The sequence below is a fragment of the Glycine max genome, chromosome 11 (genome assembly GCF_000004515.6).
Source record: "Glycine max cultivar Williams 82 chromosome 11, Glycine_max_v4.0, whole genome shotgun sequence".
Taxonomy (NCBI): Eukaryota; Viridiplantae; Streptophyta; class Magnoliopsida; order Fabales; family Fabaceae; genus Glycine; species Glycine max.
Window position 1 is genome coordinate 37,863,955 of NC_038247.2, and position 23,318 is coordinate 37,887,272.

A 23,318-nucleotide genomic window follows, 5' to 3' on the forward strand; every position below is an offset into this window, starting at 1 on the left:
GTTTTTTGTTTAGATTTGTATCAAACATAAATACTCACATTTCAAACTCAAAAAAATAAATAAAGATACTCACATTTCTTTATTTAATTTTCTCAAAAGTAACTTTAAATTACAAACGTAAAACTCACGTGTTAATGACAGGGTGTTTACATTGTACAACGTGGGAAAGAAAACTCAGGCACGTGTTTATGCCTGTTTGCTCAAAGGAAAGTAGTAGTATCAGCTCCTTGGACACGAAGGCCCACACTTATTTGAGTGCCTGACTGGGAATTTTGAAAAGCTTTTCCACTAGAGTTATTAGTATTTGAACATCACGATTTCTATTTCTTTTATTTTTTTGTTGATGGACCATAACTATCATCCATATGTAATTTCTGACTTAACATATCTTCTATTCTTGATTTAAATATTTTGCCTAAAAATTTATTTTCACTCTTTTACATCTATTATAATTTTTATTTAAAATATTTATAATTAATTTGACTAATGAAAATAAAAAAATATATTTTAGAAAGAAGTCACATAAATAGTATTAGTAATTAGAGGGACAGTAAATACACCCATCTTGTAGTTGTAGATTGAAAAGGTGCATTTTTGTAATTCAATAGCATATTATTATTATTAGTGCAAAAAGATATATTATGTCACAACTTGAAAATCATATATATATATATATATATATATATATATAATTTGATGTAATTTATTTTAAAAAATATAATTATTTTTGAAAGTTAAAATAAATATCATAGTAATTTATAATAATTAAAATAAAAATAATCAAAAAAATATCACACTAAATAAAATTATTCTCTTTATAATAGATATAGATCATTATTGGTATAGATTATTTAAAGAGCAAACTCACCTTTTCCGTTAAAAAAGAAGAAGCAAACTTACCTTTCTAATCTTGACTTGAATTAAACGCCTTATTTTTAACTGTTGACTGAAAAAGTGTACTTTAGCACTATTTCAATCATTCCATTCTAAATAATAATAATAAATTGCTAGTATTTAATATTTTTCAGTAGGAAATAACTTTGATATGGAAATACTAAATAAAAATAAAATCCAGACCATTCAATAAATTTCAGTCCTTGACAGAAAAATATTGTAAAAAATGTGTAAAAACACTTTAAAAAAATAAAACTATAAAATCTTACTTATTATTACTTAATGAGATTTAGTTAACTATTTTATTACATCATATACATATGAAGTATCGGTAGATTTTATCAGATTAATAATTTTTATTAAAAAATTTAACTAACTATTTTTAATAAAATTTTCTCATTCAACTAGATTTTTCTTTATTCTTCTACAAAACTTAAATATAAAATGTTACTTTTATAACTTCAATTTTTTGCTTTCTTAGTTACATCATTTATAAAGAAAAAGGGACGTGAAATTTTCATGAAAGACAACAAAACAAAACAAAACCAAACCATTCAAAGATAGTAGGCAGGCAGGTACCGCACACCGCCACCGCACTTTCTCCGATCCCCGCTGTTTCACCGCCGGCATGTCACCGGTCGCCGGAGTCAGTGCCCCCCTCCTGGGGGAATCCAAAGCAGCGACGCCGCCGGCTTCCGTCCCCGGCGCGGTGTTCAACGTGGCGACAAGCATAGTCGGCGCCGGAATCATGTCGATTCCGGCGATCATGAAGGTTCTCGGCGTGGTGCCAGCATTCGCGATGATTCTCGTGGTGGCCGTTCTCGCGGAACTGTCGGTGGACTTCCTGATGCGGTTCACGCACTCCGGCGAAACGATGACGTACGCCGGCGTTATGAGGGAAGCGTTCGGATCGGCCGGAGCGTTGGCCGCGCAAGTTTGCGTCATCATCACCAACGTCGGGGGCTTAATTCTCTACCTTATCATCATCGGTAACGTAACGGAACTTCTTTTCCCTTCTTTTTTTTCTTCTTAGTTTCCTTTCTACTGGAATCATAAAGAAAAAAGAGAGAGAGAGAGAGAGAGAGAGAAAGTGTAGATTTCTTTTAAAAGTTTTTGATTCGGTATGCTTGTTCTGAATTTTCCGGGGTTTTCAGTCAGATTCATTTTGATTGGTGAACATGTTTTTTTCTTCTCTTTTTTACAAGGTGAATTTGTTGCTAATAATAAGTTATTATTTTTTATTTTTTACTATAAATAGAAGATGAAAGAAAAAATAGATGTATTTTAATAATTAATTTATTAGTTATTACCTTTGCTGAACAACAGGGGATGTGCTATCTGGAAAGCAAAATGGAGGTGAAGTGCATTTGGGCATTTTGCAACAGTGGTTTGGAATTCACTGGTGGAATTCCCGGGAATTTGCTTTGCTTTTCACCTTGGTCTTCGTTATGCTTCCATTGGTATTGTACAAACGTGTAGGTCAGTGTTAACACTTAAATATTTTGTTGTATAACATACTTTCTTGTGTATTTGGAAGTGAAGAGGTTCAGTAAGTAACGTGTGTTCTTCCTTTGGGTGTTTTTGGAATTGGTAGAGTCCTTGAAGTACAGTTCTGCAGTGTCAACTCTTCTTGCAGTGGCATTTGTTGGCATATGTTGTGGTTTGGCTATCACAGCTCTGGTGCAAGGAAAAACACAAACTCCTAGATTGTTTCCTCGGTTAGACTACCAAACGTCATTCTTTGATCTGTTCACTGCAGTTCCTGTTGTTGTCACAGCCTTCACATTTCATTTTAATGGTAATGGCTTTTGCTCATTTTTTAAGGGTATATGCCCAGAAAATTTCTGTGCTGACGGTTGATTTTAATTACATGCAGTGCATCCCATTGGGTTTGAGCTTGCCAAGGCATCCCAAATGACAACAGCAGTTCGATTAGCATTATTGCTTTGTGCTGTGATCTACCTTGCAATAGGTCTATTTGGGTACATGCTATTTGGGGATTCAACCCAGTCAGACATTCTCATCAATTTTGACCAGAATGCTGGTTCTGCAATTGGTTCCTTTCTCAATAGTTTGGTCCGTGTAAGCTATGCACTCCACATCATGCTGGTGTTTCCTCTATTGAACTTCTCTTTGAGAGCCAACATAGATGAAGTTCTCTTCCCTAAGAAGCCTATGCTAGCCACAGACAACAAAAGATTTATGATCCTCACTCTGGTGCTGCTTGTATTCTCCTACCTTGCAGCTATAGCAATCCCAGATATTTGGTACTTCTTTCAGTTCCTGGGATCATCATCCGCAGTGTGCCTTGCCTTCATTTTCCCCGGCTCTATTGTTTTAAGGTAATCTAGCATAATCTTATTAACTTCTGATTAAGTAGAGCACAAATTAAAAATTGAATTGAATAAATAAACCAGGTTTTTAATTTTCTTTGTTACTAATAACAGAGATGTCCACGGTATATCAACAAGAAGAGACAAAATTATTGCACTGGTAATGATTATACTAGCCGTGGTTACAAGTGTGCTTGCCATTTCCACCAACATATTTAATGCTTTTAGTAGCAAGTCATAAATACAAGCTGGTTCTCTCTTTTCTCCCCTTCTCTCTCTCTCTCTCTCTCTCTCTCTCTCTCTCTCTCTCTCTCTCTATATATATATATATATATATATATATATATATATATATATTATAGAAAAATTTATTTGGGGAGAGAGGGTGTGACTGGGGAGATTCTAGGGGCAATTTGGTTGCTGTGGCGATTGTGTTACTTTTGTAATTTGGATGCCTTGTTTATTGTAGAATTCATATGTCTTGTGGCAGCATTTCTATGTAAAGTAGCAAATACTATTAAAGAAATGAAATCGACTTGATGGGTGACTAAGTTGCGCCATATCAAGTTTGTGCCGTGCAAGGATACAAATATTGATCAATTGTGCGCCAACTCGTTCTCATTATCGTTTGAATGGCTTAGGAAATACTAGTATAATAATAATAGCATTTGGCACATAATTCAACATTTTAAATGGTGTTACTCACACCCCTTTCGTTATCGTCCGTCTAATTGCCGTGTCATGGTCATGGAAAAGCCAAGAATAAGTTGTGCAATATGCTTATCCAAAACAATATTTGGAGCATAATTATTGGGAGCAGGAAAGTGATAGAATTAATATTAAATATGGTAAATATAGAGGAAATAAAGTATATAATTAAATAAAAATGATATCAATACAAAAGTTAGGCATGTGCAGAATTATTTTATACACAACCGTGTATTATACTACGTAGGTCGTAGGGTGCATGTGATAGGATAGTGTTTTGTGAACAGTGAGATGGAATTATAGAAGATTTTGTATTTAAATTTTGACATATATTTTTAAGATGACTGTATGTAAAAAATAAAAAAGAATAAAAACAATTGTGTAAAACGTACTGCTACGCAATATCCCTCAAAATCTCTTAAAAAAAACATCCCTAAAAAAACATACTACACAATATTAAATATTTCCGTTTGAATAATTAAATGCATGCTTTGTAACGAGAAAGTGGGAATCGCCGCATTAAAAACAACTATATAGAGACGAAATCACTTAAAGATGTGACATTGAAAATTTGTAATTAGTCCAAAGTCCAAAAATTGCCCATGCTTTTGTTTTGTGGCGTTTTTAATATGGATTTATTTGAACACGTGACACTGACAGATATGATATGTGGTGTTAAAATTATTTTTGCAATGAATATATGGCATTATACTAAGTGCCATGCACATATTGATGCCACGTAGCGTGATTGGAGTGGCAATTGTGTTATGAGTGGTGTGTCTAAATTATAGTACTTCCTTCAATATTGAATGAAGTACAAAAATATATTATAGCCGATTATCTTAGTACTATTTTGTTTTAAAATTTTATATTATTTTGGTGGAAGGAAAGGCCTGATTTTGCCTCGTTCCTCTTGATCTCGTAGGAAGAAAAAATGAAACAACTAATCCTTAACTGCTACAATAGTATGCTACAATAGTAATTTTGTACAGCGATAGATTGGCTATTTTCCCAAATGGGGTATTTTCAAACTAAAACATTGAATAGGGATAATTAAAGAAACTAATTATTAGTTTTAAGTGATTTTTATTACATGTTAAACAAGCTTTTATATTTCCAAATACCCATATTCACCTAACACTGAAATTTCACCAAAAAAAGAAAGCTAGGACTCTAAAAGAGTTACGTGCACAAGTCTTATTATTAAGGCTATATTTGACAAAATTAACTTAAAACTGAAAAATTAAGTGAAAGTTGATAACTAAGTTTTGAAACTAATTAATTAAATCATAAATATTCAATAAAACTAGAGGTTAAAATAACTAAAAAATATAAAATGACATAAATGATATTTAATAAAGACAATAAGAAAATTAAATAAATATTTTAAGAATAAAAAAGAATAAAAACTAACAAACATGTCTTGTAAAACATTACGTAAATTAAATAAAAAATAATCTTTTTTAGTATATTATCACTCCATAGAACCACGTCTAATTAGGCTTGTTCACGTGCTTAATTGAAAATTGACGCCAAGGGTAGGTGGAGAGGTGGGGTAGAGAAAAGTATGTGGATGTATCTTCTGTTGATTGATTTTCTTTCAACAAACATATTTTCCTCAGAAAACATCGAATGAACAAAGGAATCCGAATAAAATAAAATGTGTAAGGAGCCAACTGAACCTAAGCAATAAGCCTGATGACATACGGTAGAGTTGAGGCATATGTAAATAAACAATTTAAACAACAACCTATAATTACTACCTCTAAAGATGGAGCTCATGTTTTACTAACACTTACACACATTCAGTAATGACATTGTATGATCAATCACATTAATGTCTTAAATTTAATCTAGTAGTTTTAACCAAATATACAGTTATAGTATCCAAACACTTACAACTTCAATACTAGTTTGTTGTAATCTATTTATCTTCTAAATACATATACATTTTAAAAACTAAAATTGACACGCACATAAGTCTTTTCCATTGTATTTATGATTGACATAACAATGAGCGACAGATCGCATTTGACAAGTGAGAAAAACAAAATGACAATAGAACTATAGTCTTTCATTAGACCTAGTCAAAGGATACACTGCAATTTCCAATACTCTTCCCCAAAAATACTTTGGTTGCCAGCTTAATCTCTCATATCATGATATTTCATGCTCCAACCACCCCAAAAAAAAAAAACAAATAGGCATGCACCTCAACTCATGATGACACATCATCGTATCTGAGATCTTGAAACCTTTTCATCAAGCTCAACTTGAATCTCTCAACTTCTGCATCCTCAAGTGAATTTGGTGCAGACCTAATTACTGAAATGGCCCCGGCATGATGCAAGGATGCAAGAGCTTCATCTATAACAATGAAGTAGTTTATCTCAATCAAAAGAGAACAGAAAAGGCTAGTACTACTACTATTTTGGTTGTATTGTTGCATAACTTTCAACCTCAAATATTACTTGAACTGGATTCTTAAAAATCAACATGCTGACAAGGAAAGTATCAGGTATAGCTATTGTATAAAATATACATAAGCTCGTGTATGTATAATGTCCCAAAATTAATGCACAAAACAATTTATGTTCCTTTTCATCTTTACAAACCCATATCATATCTACTGAATAAGGATAATAGAAACTGGAAACATAAAAAAATTTCCTATGCTTCTTATCACACTTTGCTCATAAAATTGATTTCCAGCTCAATATTATACAAATAAATAAAAAATTCAGTAAGTGGTTGGGCATTTCTGGTTTACTATTTAGAACCACAAAGATACTACTCAATAATTTACCTCTCCACCAGCATGATAATAACTATTTTAAAAAAAGTCTACTTAGAAAAGAAAAGTGGCAATGTTTATAAAATAACACATAAATAAAAATACTTAAAATTATGATTTCACCTGATTGTGACAATGCATCAAGAGCGTGCAATGCTTCTTTCCGTGTACGGTCATCTTTAGCAGTGCTTAACATATTTAAGAGTTCCTTAGCTCCGCCCATCTCAACTATCTTCTTCCTTCTTTCATCTTGTGAGCAAAAGTAAGGTAAACAATGTTGAATATAAACAACTTGTGCAGGGCCAAAAGATTTTAGAAAGGAATAGATCACCATGTTTTATCCTTAATCAGTTTCGTGACATACCTATTCATTGGAACACTATTGATAAATAAGCAATTCTATCAATGTACAAACTAGCTAAACTGCATCAAGGCAATTTGCCCTTTACAGAATAAAACTCAGTCGTGGATCACTGCAATATCAGTGCTTACTGCTCAGTCATGAAAATAGTATAACTGACAACAAGGCAATTCTTTTAGCCGTCACCTCTTAACAAATGCAGCTCAATTAAAATCTCACTAACTATTTTATTATCAGTTTAAGAGAAAATTTCAATCTAAAACTCTTTTATCCAAGTTCAAAATCTCCCATCAACTCTCCCTTCAACCATAATTTTGTCATTTCAAGAATAAGCTGAGATTAATACTAAATGACTAAATGTCACTAGTGTAAAGCACAAGGATAATGAAATTATGCTTGTTACAAGAATAGGAATCCGTTCTAGAAAACAACTACTCTAATATGCAAATGACTAATGATTAATAAAAGTTCAATATATGTCATGCACCAAAGAAATAAGGGTCATAAAATAACAATAGCAAGCAATTAGTGACAGAAAGATATAGATAGCAAAACTTACCATCTACCGCAAAACGAGCCAATCTAGAAGCTCCCATCCTTTTGAACAAGGGATCCTTGACACGCAAAAGTGAAACAGACTGTTGCATCAAATTATCTCCTGAAATATGTATTTTAACAGCATTGTCAAGCTTGAACTACCAAGAGCAAATGAAGGCTTTGCAAGTTAAAAATTGTTGCAGGGAAATTGCTGATATACCCATATAAGGAAAGAAATGGTATCCTGCTACCCCTGCAGTCACAAAAAATATCGTCTTCAATAGCCATCCGACTTTCCTCTCAGCTTCTTCCTCAATGGTTAGCTCATCTGGAAATCAAAAGAGTTACAAATACAAGTGAAGTCGCGCAACAAAATTGCAGCTCAAACAATGAAACCAAAAATTGAATGGAAAAAGAAAACCACTTTCTTTGTATTTTACAGTGCAAAATTTTGGCTTGATGATCTAATCCCAAAAATCCCCAAAATCAACATTATGTACCTACCATTTACTACTAGAAGTCTAGAACATACAACACAAGTACACATTTCTTCTTTTTAATTATTTATTTCTGCACAATAGATTAGTCCTACAATTTGAGGGCTTTCTCGTTCTTAACAGAATGATTCCATAGCCTGACAAGTTGGTTTCAAAAGTACCGATAGAAAAAACAAGATGATACCTTTGCTATTATATGATGAAAAATTACGAGATCGCGGATTGACCCCAACTTTTCTTCTGCATAAATACTGCAAAAGGGGTTAAAAAAACGAAACGAGTTAAGAATAAAAGAATTAGCAAATGGGTACATACTTACGACCCAGAAAACAAACATCAACTTCAAATATGAATTGAATTTGAAAGTGATTGCTTTTTTCCTTCTTTAAATAATAAAGGGTTAAAACTGAACAAAGGCAAAGACAAGGATTACAGAGAACATTACATTAGAGAACTTAGCTGCTAGGGCGCGCATTTTGCTGAAGCTCACAACACTCCCTAACTCTTCATCAAAATCTGATCAGTGATGACACTGCAGGATCCGGATCCGAATGTGTTATACGGGTCGGGTACATCCGAACTTACTGGGCTTGAAATGAATGAGTGATTTTAGCCCATTATCTCATTGGGTATCAACCAAGCTGATTTATAACCACTTTTTTTTTTTTTTTTTTTACTTTTCTGTTTATTTTCATAAAAAATAATAAACAAATGCTAATTAGAGTTCTTGTATTGTTCATAATTTTTTTTTATTCTCCCCCATGATCTTCACTATAAATATTCTCATTTTAATTTCTTAATCAATATCCTAATTCCACGGGACTACGAGTAAATAATACCTAAAATAATAACCTTCTTGAACATTAATCTCAAGAACGTTGTTATTGTATTTTTGTTCTATTACTTGTAATTACTCTTATTTAGCTACCATAACTTTCTAATTGTTAAAATTAAGTCCACATCTCAAAATTTATACACTGATTAATACAAATGCAATAGAGGTGAGACATTTTTTTTTTATAATGATTAAAGTTTAAATCTAGGACCTCATGGTTCATACATACTACTTCAACCTTCATTACTAATCAACTCTAGTGGTTTATAGTGGTTTAATAGAGGTGAGACTGTCATTGTTTCATGATACAAAACACTAGTATATATGTATATGAGAAATTATTCATCGAACAGGAAGATACAAAAATCATCATCACGGAACATGTTAGTAAGAAATAAGAATATCACCTACACCCCTCAAAAAAAAAAAAAAAAAGAATATCACCTACATATATGCTAGCAAGATTCCAAATCTCCAACAATCATACTATAACATTACTTCGTACATATCATCATATTCATTAATAAAAAGCTAACATCTTTTGATTCAAGTTAAAGGAGTTCAAATCTTTTAAATTAAGTATGTGCTGTTTGATCTGATAATTAAAACAAAAACATTTTTTTTATAAAACAAGTTACTATTTAGAGGAGTCTTAACTTTAGTGTTTGACTCTAACAAAATAGTCATTAAATCAAACAGGAGGATAGAGACACACTCAAAAACCAAAAAAAATATTCGTCAATCTGGAACATGTGAGTAAGAATAATCAAATCTGAAACAGAATCTTATCAGTTTCTTCAACTTTATTGCAACTGCCAAGTCCATGAAGAAGGACACTCAGACTCCTTCTTGCTCAGGCTAAAATGTGCTATTATTAGGTTCAAAGCATATGGCGAAATAGGAAATAGCATAAGAGAGGGCCAGTAATATTTTATTTTCTTCCATCCATCTTTTTGGTGATCATTAATATCTGGTTTCGATCTGAAAATAAACTGGATTAATTTTTTTATAAAATAAATGGTATAAATTGGATTAATTAATGTGTAATTGCCTGTGAACCTCACCAAAGTAACAAGCCTACTCTTTTCGTTTTATGTATCCACAGATTTACTACTTACTCAATTTTTTAATTATTATTTATGCATACTCAATTATTAAGATTAAGAGATATAAAATTGATTTAATGATAAAAGAAAAATGAATGGAGAAGAGACGAAGAACATATAAAAAAGTTTAAATTTCTTTAATTGACAATTTTTAATAAAATTAAAACTAACAAGTTAAAAAAATTTCAACTTTCTAATAAAATTAAAATTAATATTTATTGATAAAAAAGTTAATTATTAATTTCTGAGCTGGGAATATGATTTTCATTGAAATGATCGATCGCACCCAAAGTATATATTATACAGTACATAAGGTTGCTGGATAGACTTTAACAGACTCTCGACACGATGATTGCTTACCTGTGTGGTTTTGTATCTTTTCCACATTTTCCTGATACCTTCAAATATATCTATAATGTTGGAATATTTTATTTTAATAATTAATATGAGTTAATATTATAAAATAATTATATTAACTATTTATTATTAATGAATTTTATTTTATATAATTAAATGAATATGTTAAATTATTAAATAAAATGATATAAGTTTTTGAGCAAATATCATCGTTAATTCATTATAAAATAATGAAAATCTCCTGTCGGCTACACTATCAATTATTTATGATTCAAAAAATATTTTGATCAACAATCAATTAAAATCTAGATATTTTATTCAATCCTTAATAATCAAACATAATCCTTAATAATCAAACATATTATAGATGTTAACACCTTTATTCTAGGATATATATATATATATATAGAATATGAAAGATAATCCCAACAGATAATGCGTCACTCGGCTCGGACACACGTTCATCCAACTTAGAAAAACAAGGATCAATTATTTTTTTAAAAATAGTATATACACATATTGATAGTTTAAATAGTTTTTGCACTCTCGAGTATCAATTAGAAATAATCGTTGTATGTATAATTTTGTCATCATCAACTTTTACATTTACTATATATACCATAAAAATAATTGGAAGTGACGGGACACCAACAGGATCACAGGAAAACCTTGATGAACAATATGGGATCTAAAAGAGTACTCTAGGAGAGTTCAGAGCAGCAAGAAATACTTTAAATTTTATAGAAGACAATAGACAAGGTAGGAGCAGGATAAATGTATGAAGGATATTGTTTTGTTGTGATGATTAATGGGCACACATGTGAATAGAGGTGGATACGTGATTTAATTTGTCGTTGTGGAATGGTGACAATACTGGAAGCAACACAAGGAAGTAACAGCTCCAAATACAAAATACGTCTGATATGATTTAGATCTGTGTCATTATATGTGTGTGCGTGCATGTAGACATCTGAATCTGTATGTATATATATAATTCAATTCATACTAGATGATTCTCGATCAGTACGTGCTCATCCTCGTTAGGCATTTGTTCAGGAGTTTTACCTAACATCTTTTAGGAAATTGACTTTTCATTGCATTATAAATCATAAGTTTAAAACTTTATTATCATTAATTATTATGCCAAAAAAAACTTTTATAACCACTAAATAATATAAATATCACACTCAACATCACATAAAGTATCTTGAGAATATATTTTATGAGTCACAAAGCTATATATATATCTCAATAATGTGTATAATAAACTATTTTTATATATAGTTAGTCAAATACCATGTATGATATCTATCCATGTTGTATATACCATGTAAACCTTACCATTTAATAAGATAACAGATACAAAATAACATTATTTAATTTAATAAATTTTGTTAAAGAATTTGAATCAACCAAATCTTCAATGAGTACTTGAATTGGTTCAAGCTATATAGCAAAAGAAAAACTTATTAATATGACCTAGTTTAGTGTAATTAAATTTATTTAAGATTTAAATATTTTTTTCATTTAAATAAATCATTTTTTAATTATTGTTCCTATAATTTTTTTGTTGGATTTTTTTTTCTTTTTTCACACATCTTTTAATTAGTTCATCTCATCATTCTATATTTAAAAAGACTATCACAATTGATAGTGATGACATCATATTGGCATCATGATGATGTCATCAAATACCACACCACTAAATGCTAATGTCATCAAGTATTATATCAGCAAAACATTAAATCATCGAATGATTGCACAATTGAGATGTCATATCATCAAATGATGATATCATCAACGACTAGAAGTAAAAATGATATATTTACAAAACTAAAAGTAAAAAGTGACATTTACAAGATAAAAAAGGTATTTAAGTATATTAAATTAAATATTAAAATAAAATAAAAGTTTAAATATCAAAATATTCCTCAACACTATACATATGCACCTCTATTTTCTTCTCCTCCCCCTCCTTCTCAAAGCTCCATCCTTCATGTTTGGTTCAAAGTGTGACAAGTGATGCTCTAGATTTTAGATGCCTAAATTCTATAATGTTGAATTCCATAAGTAAGAGTGGGATATCCACAAAGACAATTTGAAGCTTAAGTTAATAAAGAACCTCACCTAAGCTATATATATTGTAATAAATGTGTGCACTTGTACAAGCAAATAACACAAAACAAGGGTTGGATTGTGTTTTTAGAAATTTTAATTTTTTGCTTAGATTGAAAACACATTTATCATCTAATGTAGATTTAACTAAAAACATATAAGAGATTTTTAAGAAAGGTTTTACCAGATGATTGGAAAATAATTTTCTAAACAGATCAAAAACAAATATAAGATCTAAAAAAAAATTAGAACCCTTTGTCAGTTAACATAGAAAAACAATAAAAAATAACACAAGGACGTTATATTGGTTTGTCTCTACATCGAGACTACGTTCAACTTTTGACAATCTATCAAGTTTTCACTAATTTCTCAAAAGTTATAAGTATTTTTCACTATCACTTTTGACTCTTACAAAGATAAGTTCTATCCTTAGCTTCACTTAACTCGACATTCTTTGTCCTACTAAGTCATTGTCGACTCTAAACAAATCAACAAGATTTGTTGGAAGTTTGCATGCTGACTAATATGAGATCATCTTACAGACAAATATATCTCTCAGCACTTTAGTCTTTTCTCTTAAGGTATATAAGGTGTTTTGATAGCTTAGTATCTATACAGAGATTTACAAAGAGTTTTTTTACAAGAAAGAATGAAAGAATAATTCGCAAGTAGATTTGTGTCTTTATCTTAAAAGTTTCTTCTATTTATAACATTCATCTTCAAGTATCCGTTGTCTCTTAATTGGTGGATTTTTCATTCTGTTCTTCGTCTAAAGTCTTGAGGTCGTTGGAGCATTGAATGATTGCATTAAATGCACGTCCCTTCTTCATGCAGAGTCCATGTTAATAGGTTGGCATGTCTTACACTTAAGTATTGGAAAGTCACTTCTTTCATCATAGTAGGTCTGCAATAATAGAACATACCTTTTGATGAAGATCAACACTTTCAGACTGTGAATTTCATTTATTCTTCATAGGGTTCTACAGATCATAAGAGAATGTTTTCTATAACAAAGAATCTTAGACATAGAGTATCATCTAAAAATTCAAACGTAGAAATACAAACCATGATTTGATAACATATTGGACACAACTTTTACTATTTGTATTTATTTGCATCTAATCAAAATAATTGAAAATCTTTTAATATATAAATATCTTTTGACTTCACAATACTTATAATAATGATACCTGAACTATAGGATATGAATGATGACCTTTGTTACTAAAGTGTGGCTAAATGAAGGGCAATTTGATCTTTAGATTACCATTTTTTGTTGCTATAGTCATAATTAAATGATGCAATGGTGGTTGGGTGGCACACCATAGATACATCTTTATAACTAGGACTTGTAAAAATTTGTTGAGAAAGAAATTTGCAACATCTTGGTTCAATATTCATCACTAAATTTTTAATATGAGAAAGTTTTGTGGTGATATTGCGATAGTTAGAATTTACATAAACTTGAGGGTGACAAGTGTGTGATAGGGAAATATATATATATAGAAGTAAATATTTAGTTTAATGTTTAATTATCTCTTTTGTTCCTTCAAATGTTTTTTTTCTTACTTTTTATCCTAATAAATATATGTAATTTTTATTTTTAATCCTTGATGACATCATTTGATGGTTTATTAATGTTTTTTATGACATCACATTTTATTGACATGTCACTTGACACTTGTTGACTGATATAATACTTAATGATGTCATCATGATGTTAGTGTAACATCATGGATAAAAAAGATAGGAAAAAATATACTAAAATAAAAAAAATATTAAAACCAAAATCATAAAATTGTATATTTATTGGGATTATTATATGCCTTTATTTATTTATTTGCAGAATAGGAATTCAATAGTATCATCTAAATTTCACTTTCATGAGGGAAAGGAAAATAAAAGAGGGTAGGAGAATGCTCGTGTGGAGAGAGAAGGAAAAAGAGGACAAAGTTTCATTGCTGGTGATAGAAGAGAGATCGTGCGGGAGGAGAGCCTAAAAAATTCCCCGTGAGGAGTGTTTGGATGCATTCCAAAATCAGAAGTAAACATCTTTTGATCTGTTGTTTCTCCTTCACTTCTTTCAATGGCCAATTTTCACTGATCACGAGCTCATGATTCCCTCTTCCCCCATGCTCTCCAACTCACAACTTAATCATGCTACACGTATATTCCAAATTTAATTTCTCGTCAAAATCTCCGTAATGTATGTAATTAAATTAAATTAAAAATATGTAATCAATTATACACGTGTAAAATGAAAGCTAGTGACCGAAGTTGAATATGATCAGTAAATGTTCTTATAGTTGACTCATAACACACCGTGGTGGCTTTAACAACTTGCACTCACGTCAATAAATCAATTCTTAACGAGAGCAAATAAAAATAATTATTCAAAAATAGGCAAAATAATTCTAAAATATATTATATAGAAAAAGGGTATTTGTGGAAGTTCGGTGAGAATCTATGCAGTATTTGTTTGTGAAGAAACTGAGACAAATAGACAATCATGTGGGATTCCTTGCAGAACGTCATATAGATTTGAGAGCCCATCCCATCTATTAAAAGACCATATAGAGATCAACAAAGTTCATAACAAAAGAAAATTAAGCATCACATAAAAGAGAAAGCTATAGCTAGGCCACCAGAACGATCACTTAGAGCTAAAGCACAAAAAAGAATGGTTTCTAGAGAGCAAAAAAGAGCAGCACTGCATGAGAAGCTGCAACTTCTTCGTTCTATAACCAACTCTCATGCTGTAATATTTCCCTGCATTTTTTTCTTATATATATTTTTTTGTTTCATTTGATTATTATCCTCCCTTCAGTTCCACTTCTTACTTTTATTCTTTATTTTTTGTTAGTTAAAATATTCATATCATGGATTCTTCCTTGTTATATACCTTAGTTACTTAAAATCTTAAATCCACTGCCTACTTCATGCTAATGCTATATATCTATATCTCGATTATATATTGTTTTCTGTGTGTTGTATATTTTCATTCCCATATATATCTGGATAGAAAATTGAAACACAAACTAATTAAAAATGATGATTGTTAAATATATTGTTGAAATATTATATTATATTGTTCTCAATTAATTTAATACATTAACATATGCATATATATATATATATATATATATCAATTACATATGTGGTGCTTAATTTATTTGGGATAGTAAATTATCTAATATTTATTGTTCTTTTGCTGGGTTGGTGGCAGCTAAACAAAACCTCGATCATAATAGATGCATCAAAGTATATCGAAGAGTTAAAGCAAAAAGTAGAAAGACTGAATCAACACGTAGCCAATGCACAAACTTCAAGTGACCAAAATACTTTGCCTATGGTACTACACTAAAATTTAACAGCTTCCTCTCAATGTGTGTGTGTGTGTTAATTTGCAAGGTCTTAAATTAACAATTAACTTCCAAGGTCTGTAAAAGAAATTGATTGGAGTTGCATTTACTGGATGGACATAAACAGGTTACAGTAGAAACCTTAGAGAAGGGGTTTCTTATAAATGTTTATTCAGCAAAGACCTGCCCTGGTTTACTTGTTTCCATATTGGAGTCATTTGAAGAGATTGGTCTTAATGTGCTTGAAGCTAGGGTTACTTGTACGGACACCTTTCGATTTCATGCTGTTGGAGGAAAAGTAAGATACAGTAATTAATTGTAAGCATATTTTAATTTATATTATAAATGCTTTCTAGCTAGCTAATTCAATATATCAATATCATGTCAGTGTCTCTCTTTTCCCTCTCATTACTCCATATTTTTGTAGGTCACATGCGTTGTCCTTGTATATATAAAACATTCCTCTTCTATCTGTTTCTCTCTCTCTCTCTCTTCCTTTTGAAGAAAAGGCAAGAGGGACCAAGTTGCTGTGCATTGAAATGTTTGTATATATAGTGTATTTTAAACTATAATGAATCCTATAGAATTTTTGATTTCGTCAATTAATTGGCTGATATTTTTATGTTATATTGTCTTGTTCTCTCCTTATATATTTTCATGCATTATTAAGAATGACAACGTAACTTTTAATTTGTAGAATGAAGAACAAGGTGATGAGGGTATTGATGCACAAACTGTGAAACAGGAATTGGGACAAGCAATAAAGAACTGGAGCCAAAATGCTGACCAAAAGTAACAAAATGTCAGCTTTTATATTTATGTTATTTACGTCTTTTGTTGTCCATTTATTAAATTAGTCTATGCATTATTTTATATATATATATATATATATATATATATATATATATATATATAAAGTATATGTATGCATATATATATGCACGTTTTATTTTATTAGAATAATGACGACTTCCAAAAAATATTTAGTTATTCACATTTTGATGTATGACAGTATGGTTATGTTAGAGTTTCACTAAGAAATTTCTTATTTCAAACCGTGCACGTGTGCTTTTCTCTGAAACAAAATTTTCAGCAAAGAGTACGATTTAATATACATGATTCAGTGATACAAATGAGACATGAAACGACACCGTAAGGAAAAAGTGATGTCTCCAGTTTTGAGGGATAAAATGAATGAAATACTACAAAACTAACAAAATAAGTGACCTGGTGAAGCATGCAGCAAGGGCACATCGATCCAAAGTTGACACTTGTATATATCACGAATAGAGCAAAGTAATGGCTTCAAACAATATCTTAATCACAAATAATTAATTATGAAGTGAATCAAGTGATGCATCTTCCTTCAATAAAAAAAGTTCTTTACACATCGCATAAAGAAGAAGAAAAATGGTTTGTACAGTCATGATAATTAAACAAACTAGACGTGTAAATTTAGACACAGAAGTGTATCTTTTTAGTTGTGCACAAAACTGTTTTGGGTTCTAAGTACTTACAAAGAGTAAATAATTGTGCGCGTGGGACTTTTAAGCCATTAGCATAATTGCTATCTTTCATAAAAGGATGCACTAGGTCCTATTGAATTCTTACCACCCATGCCAAAGCAGAAAGATATTGTGCTTGTTTTTTATTCGTTTAATTAATTTTCTTTTAAAAAATGAAGAATACTTAAACTAGATTAATTGGGTGCAATCGATTTTTGTACGTGTAAATAATGCATACCACCCATAATTACTAGTGTTCACTGTGAATATTGCTGGTTAAAATAATATATATATTAGAATGTAGAAGCTTAAAAACAAACGATTGCTGAAAGTGTGAAAAGCTTGTCATTCACGGAAAATAGAATTTTTTTTATATAATAATTTTCTCATAAATATAAAATGAATCCTCAAAATTATATTAAAAGGGTAGGGCCTGATCACATGCAATGTTATAGAGTAGAGCGATCATGTCAATGCAGCAATTTTGTGCAGGAATGGGAGGCCCATAGTTGGCAGTACGGACTGTTATGTCAGTGGGAATTTGTTCACTAAATGGTAAATCCAGCAACAAAGTTCCTGACAAAATCCATGTCCTCCGCTTGTAGATTGATTTTGTCTTTCAATTCTGACATCCAAAATGTAAGGGTTTATCAACAAACTATTTCATTACAAACAATATTATATATAGGTTATAGATATCATTTGATCAAAAATAAAAATAAAAAGTTATAGATATCATAAGATTTGTCTATATTATTTCATTTGCATTCGCGCTTCATTGAATTTTCCTGACAGCTGGTCTATTGCCCACTTAGATTAGAGTTGTGAGGAATGCTGGATGGTGATGAATGTTCACAGTTGCTCATATGGTGATGATGGTAGAGGTGTTTCCATTATAGTCCAAAGATATTCAATTCCAACAATATAAGAATGAATTTGAATCTCTCTTATTATTGAGTATGTAACATGGTTATATTAAAAAAATCAAATATAAAGACTAAGAATGATTGATTATAGGATTTGAATTTAATAAGAAAATATTATTTGTATTTTCCAATATCATCATAAGAATATGTTTTCAAAAATATATGAGTCATATCGAACGCCCTATTATAATTATTAGAATCAAAATGATAAAAATGATCATTTATATAAAATTATTAATCATGTAAGAATTAATGTAAATTATTATAGCAATATAAAATCATCATTCCTCGTTAAATTTTGGGATGATTTCAGCTAGTACCATGGGTTAAATAATCAATTGAATTGAATTAATTTTTGAAATTATTTTTATAAATGCATGTAACATAAAAAGGGAAGGAATATCATATGTAATAAAGAATATGTGATTTTTTTCCTTTATTTATGTAAAGAATAATCTAAAATTTTATCAGTAAAAAAAATCTAAAAGTTTAAAATATTATTTACCAGCTTTGTGTGTACTCTTGTTCAAAAATCTCAGAGTGAGTTTGTCTATTTTTTTAGTGTATAATAAGTAATAACAATAATAACAATCGAATCTAAATTCTCATACATCTATTCTAAATCTCCAATATCTTTTGCATCAGGTCAACCTTAATGATTTAGAGTAAGTTTTCTTGCTTTAGTTTAAGCTATTAGAATTTTAAAATTCTGATTTTCTTACGTACAAGAGAGTGAATAGACTTTAAGTTGAGTGATTTATTTGTACAAAAATATTTATGTACTCTCATGATCCTCTTCTTTTTATATATTTTAACTTATTTTTAAGCTACCAATATGAGACTTAATTTTTTTATGCATTATTATATTATAGATACGAAATATTACGGATAAACTTATTCTCTAATACTATTGATATTTTAAATGTTAATTAATTCCACTGAAATCCAAACTAAATAGACCATGACACACTATTCAAGAATCAAGACTGGATAGGTTGGTTACTTACTTGTCTTTGATGGGCTTCCTACTGGTTAGATCAGGCCATGTTCAATGACCATGAATTAGGCCTTTGGTGTGGGCCGTAGCATCATTTTGTTGGTAATTGATATAATAAAATTTGAATAACTAATATAAAGTTTATGATTTTATATAATTAACAATAGACAAAGAATTTTGTGGGTATAAAATTGACATATATCATTAACATATTAAATATTAATATAATGTTTTATATTATTAATATAAATATATAATAATTATAATAATAGAGATAATACTAATGCTTCATATTTTTTGTATGCAAAGTTTATAAAAAAGTGTTTTAATAGGTCTAAGAACAAAAAATAATAGGATTTCTAACTTACAAACATGGAGTAGATAGAGTCTTGAGTCATGCCTTGAAATGTATTATTAGCGAGAGGAATTTAAGTAAGCTGCCTAATTTTATTTATTAGTTTTTAAAAAAACGTGTCAATATTTTCTATCCTTTAAATAATATTTTTTATGTTTAATTGCAAATTTTATATTGACGTCTCATTTGTTTTTAAATTAAAGTAACAAGAAAGGCAAAAAAAAAAAAAAAAAAAACAAAACAGAGAGGTGTTTTAATTTTGAATCAGATAACTCGGGAGAACCTTGAAGAGAACAAGGCATGAATTATATTATTATGTTTATAGGCTTGGATAAATACATTATTAAATTGAAAAAGGAAAAAACATTGGTGGAGACAATTTTGATTATTTGGCACCATTCACAAACGCCCTTGTAACTAGTTGCACAGTAAGATGTGGGCTCCTATGGACAAAAGCTTCAAATTTAGGTGAGGACACCATGTGCTCAATGTTTTTAACTAAGAAGTTCAAGGTTGTCTCCTTCAAGTTGTGGTTGGAACAAGTATCCGCAATTTCTAGTGTCTCAAGAGCATTGGAAGTGCTTAGTGAACTCAGCAGATATCGTTCGCAGTGTTTCAGCAAATGTGGAATCACATACTTATCAGCTGCTTGTGACAAAGCGTAGACATGTTTCTCCAATTTTTCCACATTCAATGTCCCACTGTACAGAAACTCAAGGAGAGACTCTAGTTCTTCATGGTTCAAATCGGGTATAGTTATGGCGTTACTTGGTGCTGCCTTGCATTCATCGCACTCTAGCATGTTCTTAAATATTTCTGATCTTGCTGCCTATAACATAATAACATTTTCGTTCATTACATCATTAATTAGAATTATACAACTAATTGGTGTCTCAAACGACTGTTCATTTCAATCCACCCAAAGAGTGTGTTTGTATTAAAGTTGTGTTCCGTTCAATGGAGAAGTAACACTTTTGTTACTCTCACATTTGCTATATGGGAATGTAAGAAATTGCTTTGGAAAACACACAATGGAGTTTAAACGGGTTTTCAAACATACACTTGGAAATTTCATTGTGCACTTTCCAATGCAATTTCACACATTCTAAAGCAGCAATCATGGGAGCAAAAAAATGTTTCTCCATTCATCAGAACTCAACTTTTATAGCTAAAGTAGCTTTTCCATTTGAGTGCATTGAAATATGTACGAACGGTTATTCAAACCCATAATTAAAAGTTTGAAAGTTTAAATATATTTTTCATGACTATAATATATTTATTTTTAGGTAATAAACTGAAAAAAATATTTATTACATACATAAAAAAATATATATTTAAACCAAATTTAAATAATTACAACTTTCAAGAATATCAAGAAAACACTTCTTTTTCTTTTAAGGGAAATATTTTATGCATGTTAGGATAACCGTTCCGAACATATTTTCAAGTGTTCAACTTATTTTTGAACAAAGATGCTCTTTGTATTTTTAATTCTGATAGTACTTTTGAAAGAGGTGAATGATGATCCAAACGTAGCTTTAGTTGCCAAAACAAAAAACAACTCACCAAAACGGACTTATGTGCAGGTATAGGTGGACCGTTCCTGCCTGGACTGACCAATATATCCGTGTGAATCTGTGCTTTGAAGGCTGCAACAAAGCCTCTGAGGAAAACCATGTCTTCTTTTTGTTGATTAAACTGCTCCGTCTGTTCTGAACACCATCTAATACAATCATCAAGTATCTGCAGAGGATAAATAATCTCAATGTTATTACCCCTTTTGCCCTTTGTAATTACTCAATTAATCATTTTTTCCCTAACAGCCATTAATTAAGAAGAGGGTGGAACAGGAAAATAATTTTAAAGCCCTTTGGTTTGTCCATGTCAAGATTGTTAATGTTACTTGATAAATTAGTAACTAACACCTTGGTGTCATGCATGGGAAACATTAATGGTAAATCGATTAAGTTTTCAACTTAGATGAGGCCATCTCTATTATTTAGCAGCTACTATAGCAGAGTCAATTCCCAACTTAATCATCTAAGTGAAAATGCTAGTAGGACATCAAAACCACAATCATCAACGAGTTTTATTGTAGGCTTGTAACACTCAATTACCAATTAGGGATATCATATAGTCAAAAGTTAATAACTACAGGAGACACACAGGTAACAGGTTGATATAAACTATATGAAGTTTTACCTTTTATAATCAATAATTTAAATTATGAAATGGATTAGAGCTTGCCTTACTCGAATTTCGCCGCGAAACTGGAGAACTATTTTGATTTGGATTAGCCATTGCCTTTACTTTCTCACTTTCAACATTGCTCATCATGTTGATTATGCTCCTAACTCCTTCGTAACAAGCCCCACATATTGTATTCCTCGGAGGCCTTAATATCAATGGCATAGTTGTACACACACAACAATCCATGCTTGCTAGATTCTCTTAGTTCCCCCCTTCTCCTCTGCTTTCTTAAATCACAGAAAGGATAAGTTATTGCTTCTTCGGAAGAACTTGCTAATTTAAAGAGTTACCATCTACCGTCATTCTTTATATAATACATTACTTTGTACCCCATCATTATAAATGATTGATGCCTCATGTCCATTAATTTAGCAGATATACATCATTATCCTTTATGCATAGCACACATGTTTATAATTAAAAAGAACATATAGTAGGCTGGATGTAACCTCATAACTATATGTAGATGTCCCATCATTTTCTTTTTCTAGATTATTTTATAATAAAGGAGTAGAGGAAAGTATATTGCAAATTAGATGGGTGAGGGCTTACCAAAAAGTTGTTAGCACAATTGATTCAGAGTTCTTTAATTAAGATTTAGAGTTCAATTTTTTATTTGGACATGAAGTTAGAATAAGAAATATCATTTTTTTTTAAATGAATTGATCCGGTGGAAGAAAATTAATTGAATGTCAAATATAAAACACAAATATTTTTGGTTAGACAAAAAAAAAAAAAAAAAAAAAAAGATGGGTGAGGGCGTAGATGGTGGTTACTGTAAAATTAGGAAGTTGCTGGTTTGGTAGGCTATATCTTTAGAGTAGTGTTTAGTTTAGTAAAGTACTTAACAAAAAGAATCAAGCAGTTAGGAAAAGAAGACTTTCCAACCATACAACAGCACAAATGAGCAAAGCAAAGCCCATTTCCTCTAACCACCTTTGTATTTTTCATTTCCTTCTTGTAGTTCCTGGAAGGGTGTGACCATTATTAATTATTAATATTAAGATTAGTTTAGAAATAATGTATTTTAAGGCCAGCCTGGATATATAGTTGATACTCCAAGCTAGAAGGAACATTTGATAAGATGATTATATGGGCAATCATGGTCATTAGTTATATACTAGCCAGTATTTGGTACAACAACAGCATAAAGGATTAATGAACTGAGCATCAACTATAAATTATACGAGTAACTCCCCACTAACTCATTCTTATATTTTTGTTGTTTATGCTTTCTATGTGACTATACGGAGTTACTGTGAGGCTGTAAGGTGAGAATCCAACATATCTTGTGCCCTTCGTTTTTATTACATACTGTTGATTTTTGTACAAAACTTATAAATAAGTTTTTGGCTTAAATATTTTTCTTTCAAATTTGAGTCAAAT

The 23,318-nt window shown here is 30.5% G+C and overlaps 4 protein-coding genes across 5 annotated transcripts; 2 read left to right on the top strand and 2 right to left on the bottom strand.

The window, feature by feature from the left end:
* Positions 1 to 1,394: 1,394 nt before the first annotated feature.
* On the top strand, positions 1,395 to 3,817 carry LOC100813056 (amino acid transporter AVT6C). Its single transcript, XM_003538444.5, has 5 exons — positions 1,395 to 1,883; positions 2,221 to 2,373; positions 2,489 to 2,692; positions 2,771 to 3,236; positions 3,342 to 3,817. Exons 1-5 carry the CDS (start codon positions 1,523 to 1,525, stop codon positions 3,466 to 3,468), a joined length of 1,311 nt encoding a protein of 436 aa, XP_003538492.1. The 5' UTR covers positions 1,395 to 1,522; the 3' UTR covers positions 3,469 to 3,817.
* Positions 3,818 to 5,900: 2,083 nt separating this feature from the next.
* Positions 5,901 to 8,661, bottom strand: LOC100813596 (uncharacterized). The gene is made up of 6 exons (XM_003538445.4): positions 8,570 to 8,661; positions 8,309 to 8,375; positions 7,848 to 7,955; positions 7,650 to 7,748; positions 6,853 to 6,978; positions 5,901 to 6,302 (listed from the first exon to the last, which is right to left on the bottom strand). The coding sequence occupies exons 1-6, from the start codon at positions 8,597 to 8,599 to the stop codon at positions 6,154 to 6,156; spliced, it is 579 nt and encodes a 192-aa protein (XP_003538493.1). The 5' UTR covers positions 8,600 to 8,661; the 3' UTR covers positions 5,901 to 6,153.
* A 6,390-nt stretch (positions 8,662 to 15,051) lies between these two features.
* LOC100814138 (uncharacterized) lies at positions 15,052 to 16,811 on the top strand. Of its 2 annotated transcripts, none has more exons than XM_003538446.5 (4): positions 15,052 to 15,295; positions 15,764 to 15,889; positions 16,027 to 16,197; positions 16,597 to 16,811. In XM_003538446.5, exons 1-4 carry the CDS (start codon positions 15,218 to 15,220, stop codon positions 16,693 to 16,695), a joined length of 474 nt encoding a protein of 157 aa, XP_003538494.1. In that variant the 5' UTR covers positions 15,052 to 15,217; the 3' UTR covers positions 16,696 to 16,811. The 2 variants fall into 2 exon arrangements, with proteins under 2 accessions (XP_003538494.1, XP_025980273.1); XM_026124488.2 differs by having other exon boundaries at positions 16,027 to 16,217; positions 16,597 to 16,741.
* Positions 16,812 to 19,933: 3,122 nt separating this feature from the next.
* LOC100814664 (BTB/POZ domain-containing protein At3g56230) lies at positions 19,934 to 22,247 on the bottom strand. Its single transcript, XM_003538447.5, has 3 exons — positions 21,930 to 22,247; positions 21,249 to 21,425; positions 19,934 to 20,511 (listed from the first exon to the last, which is right to left on the bottom strand). Exons 1-3 carry the CDS (start codon positions 22,116 to 22,118, stop codon positions 20,068 to 20,070), a joined length of 810 nt encoding a protein of 269 aa, XP_003538495.2. The 5' UTR covers positions 22,119 to 22,247; the 3' UTR covers positions 19,934 to 20,067.
* Between the last annotated feature and the right edge of the window lie 1,071 nt (positions 22,248 to 23,318).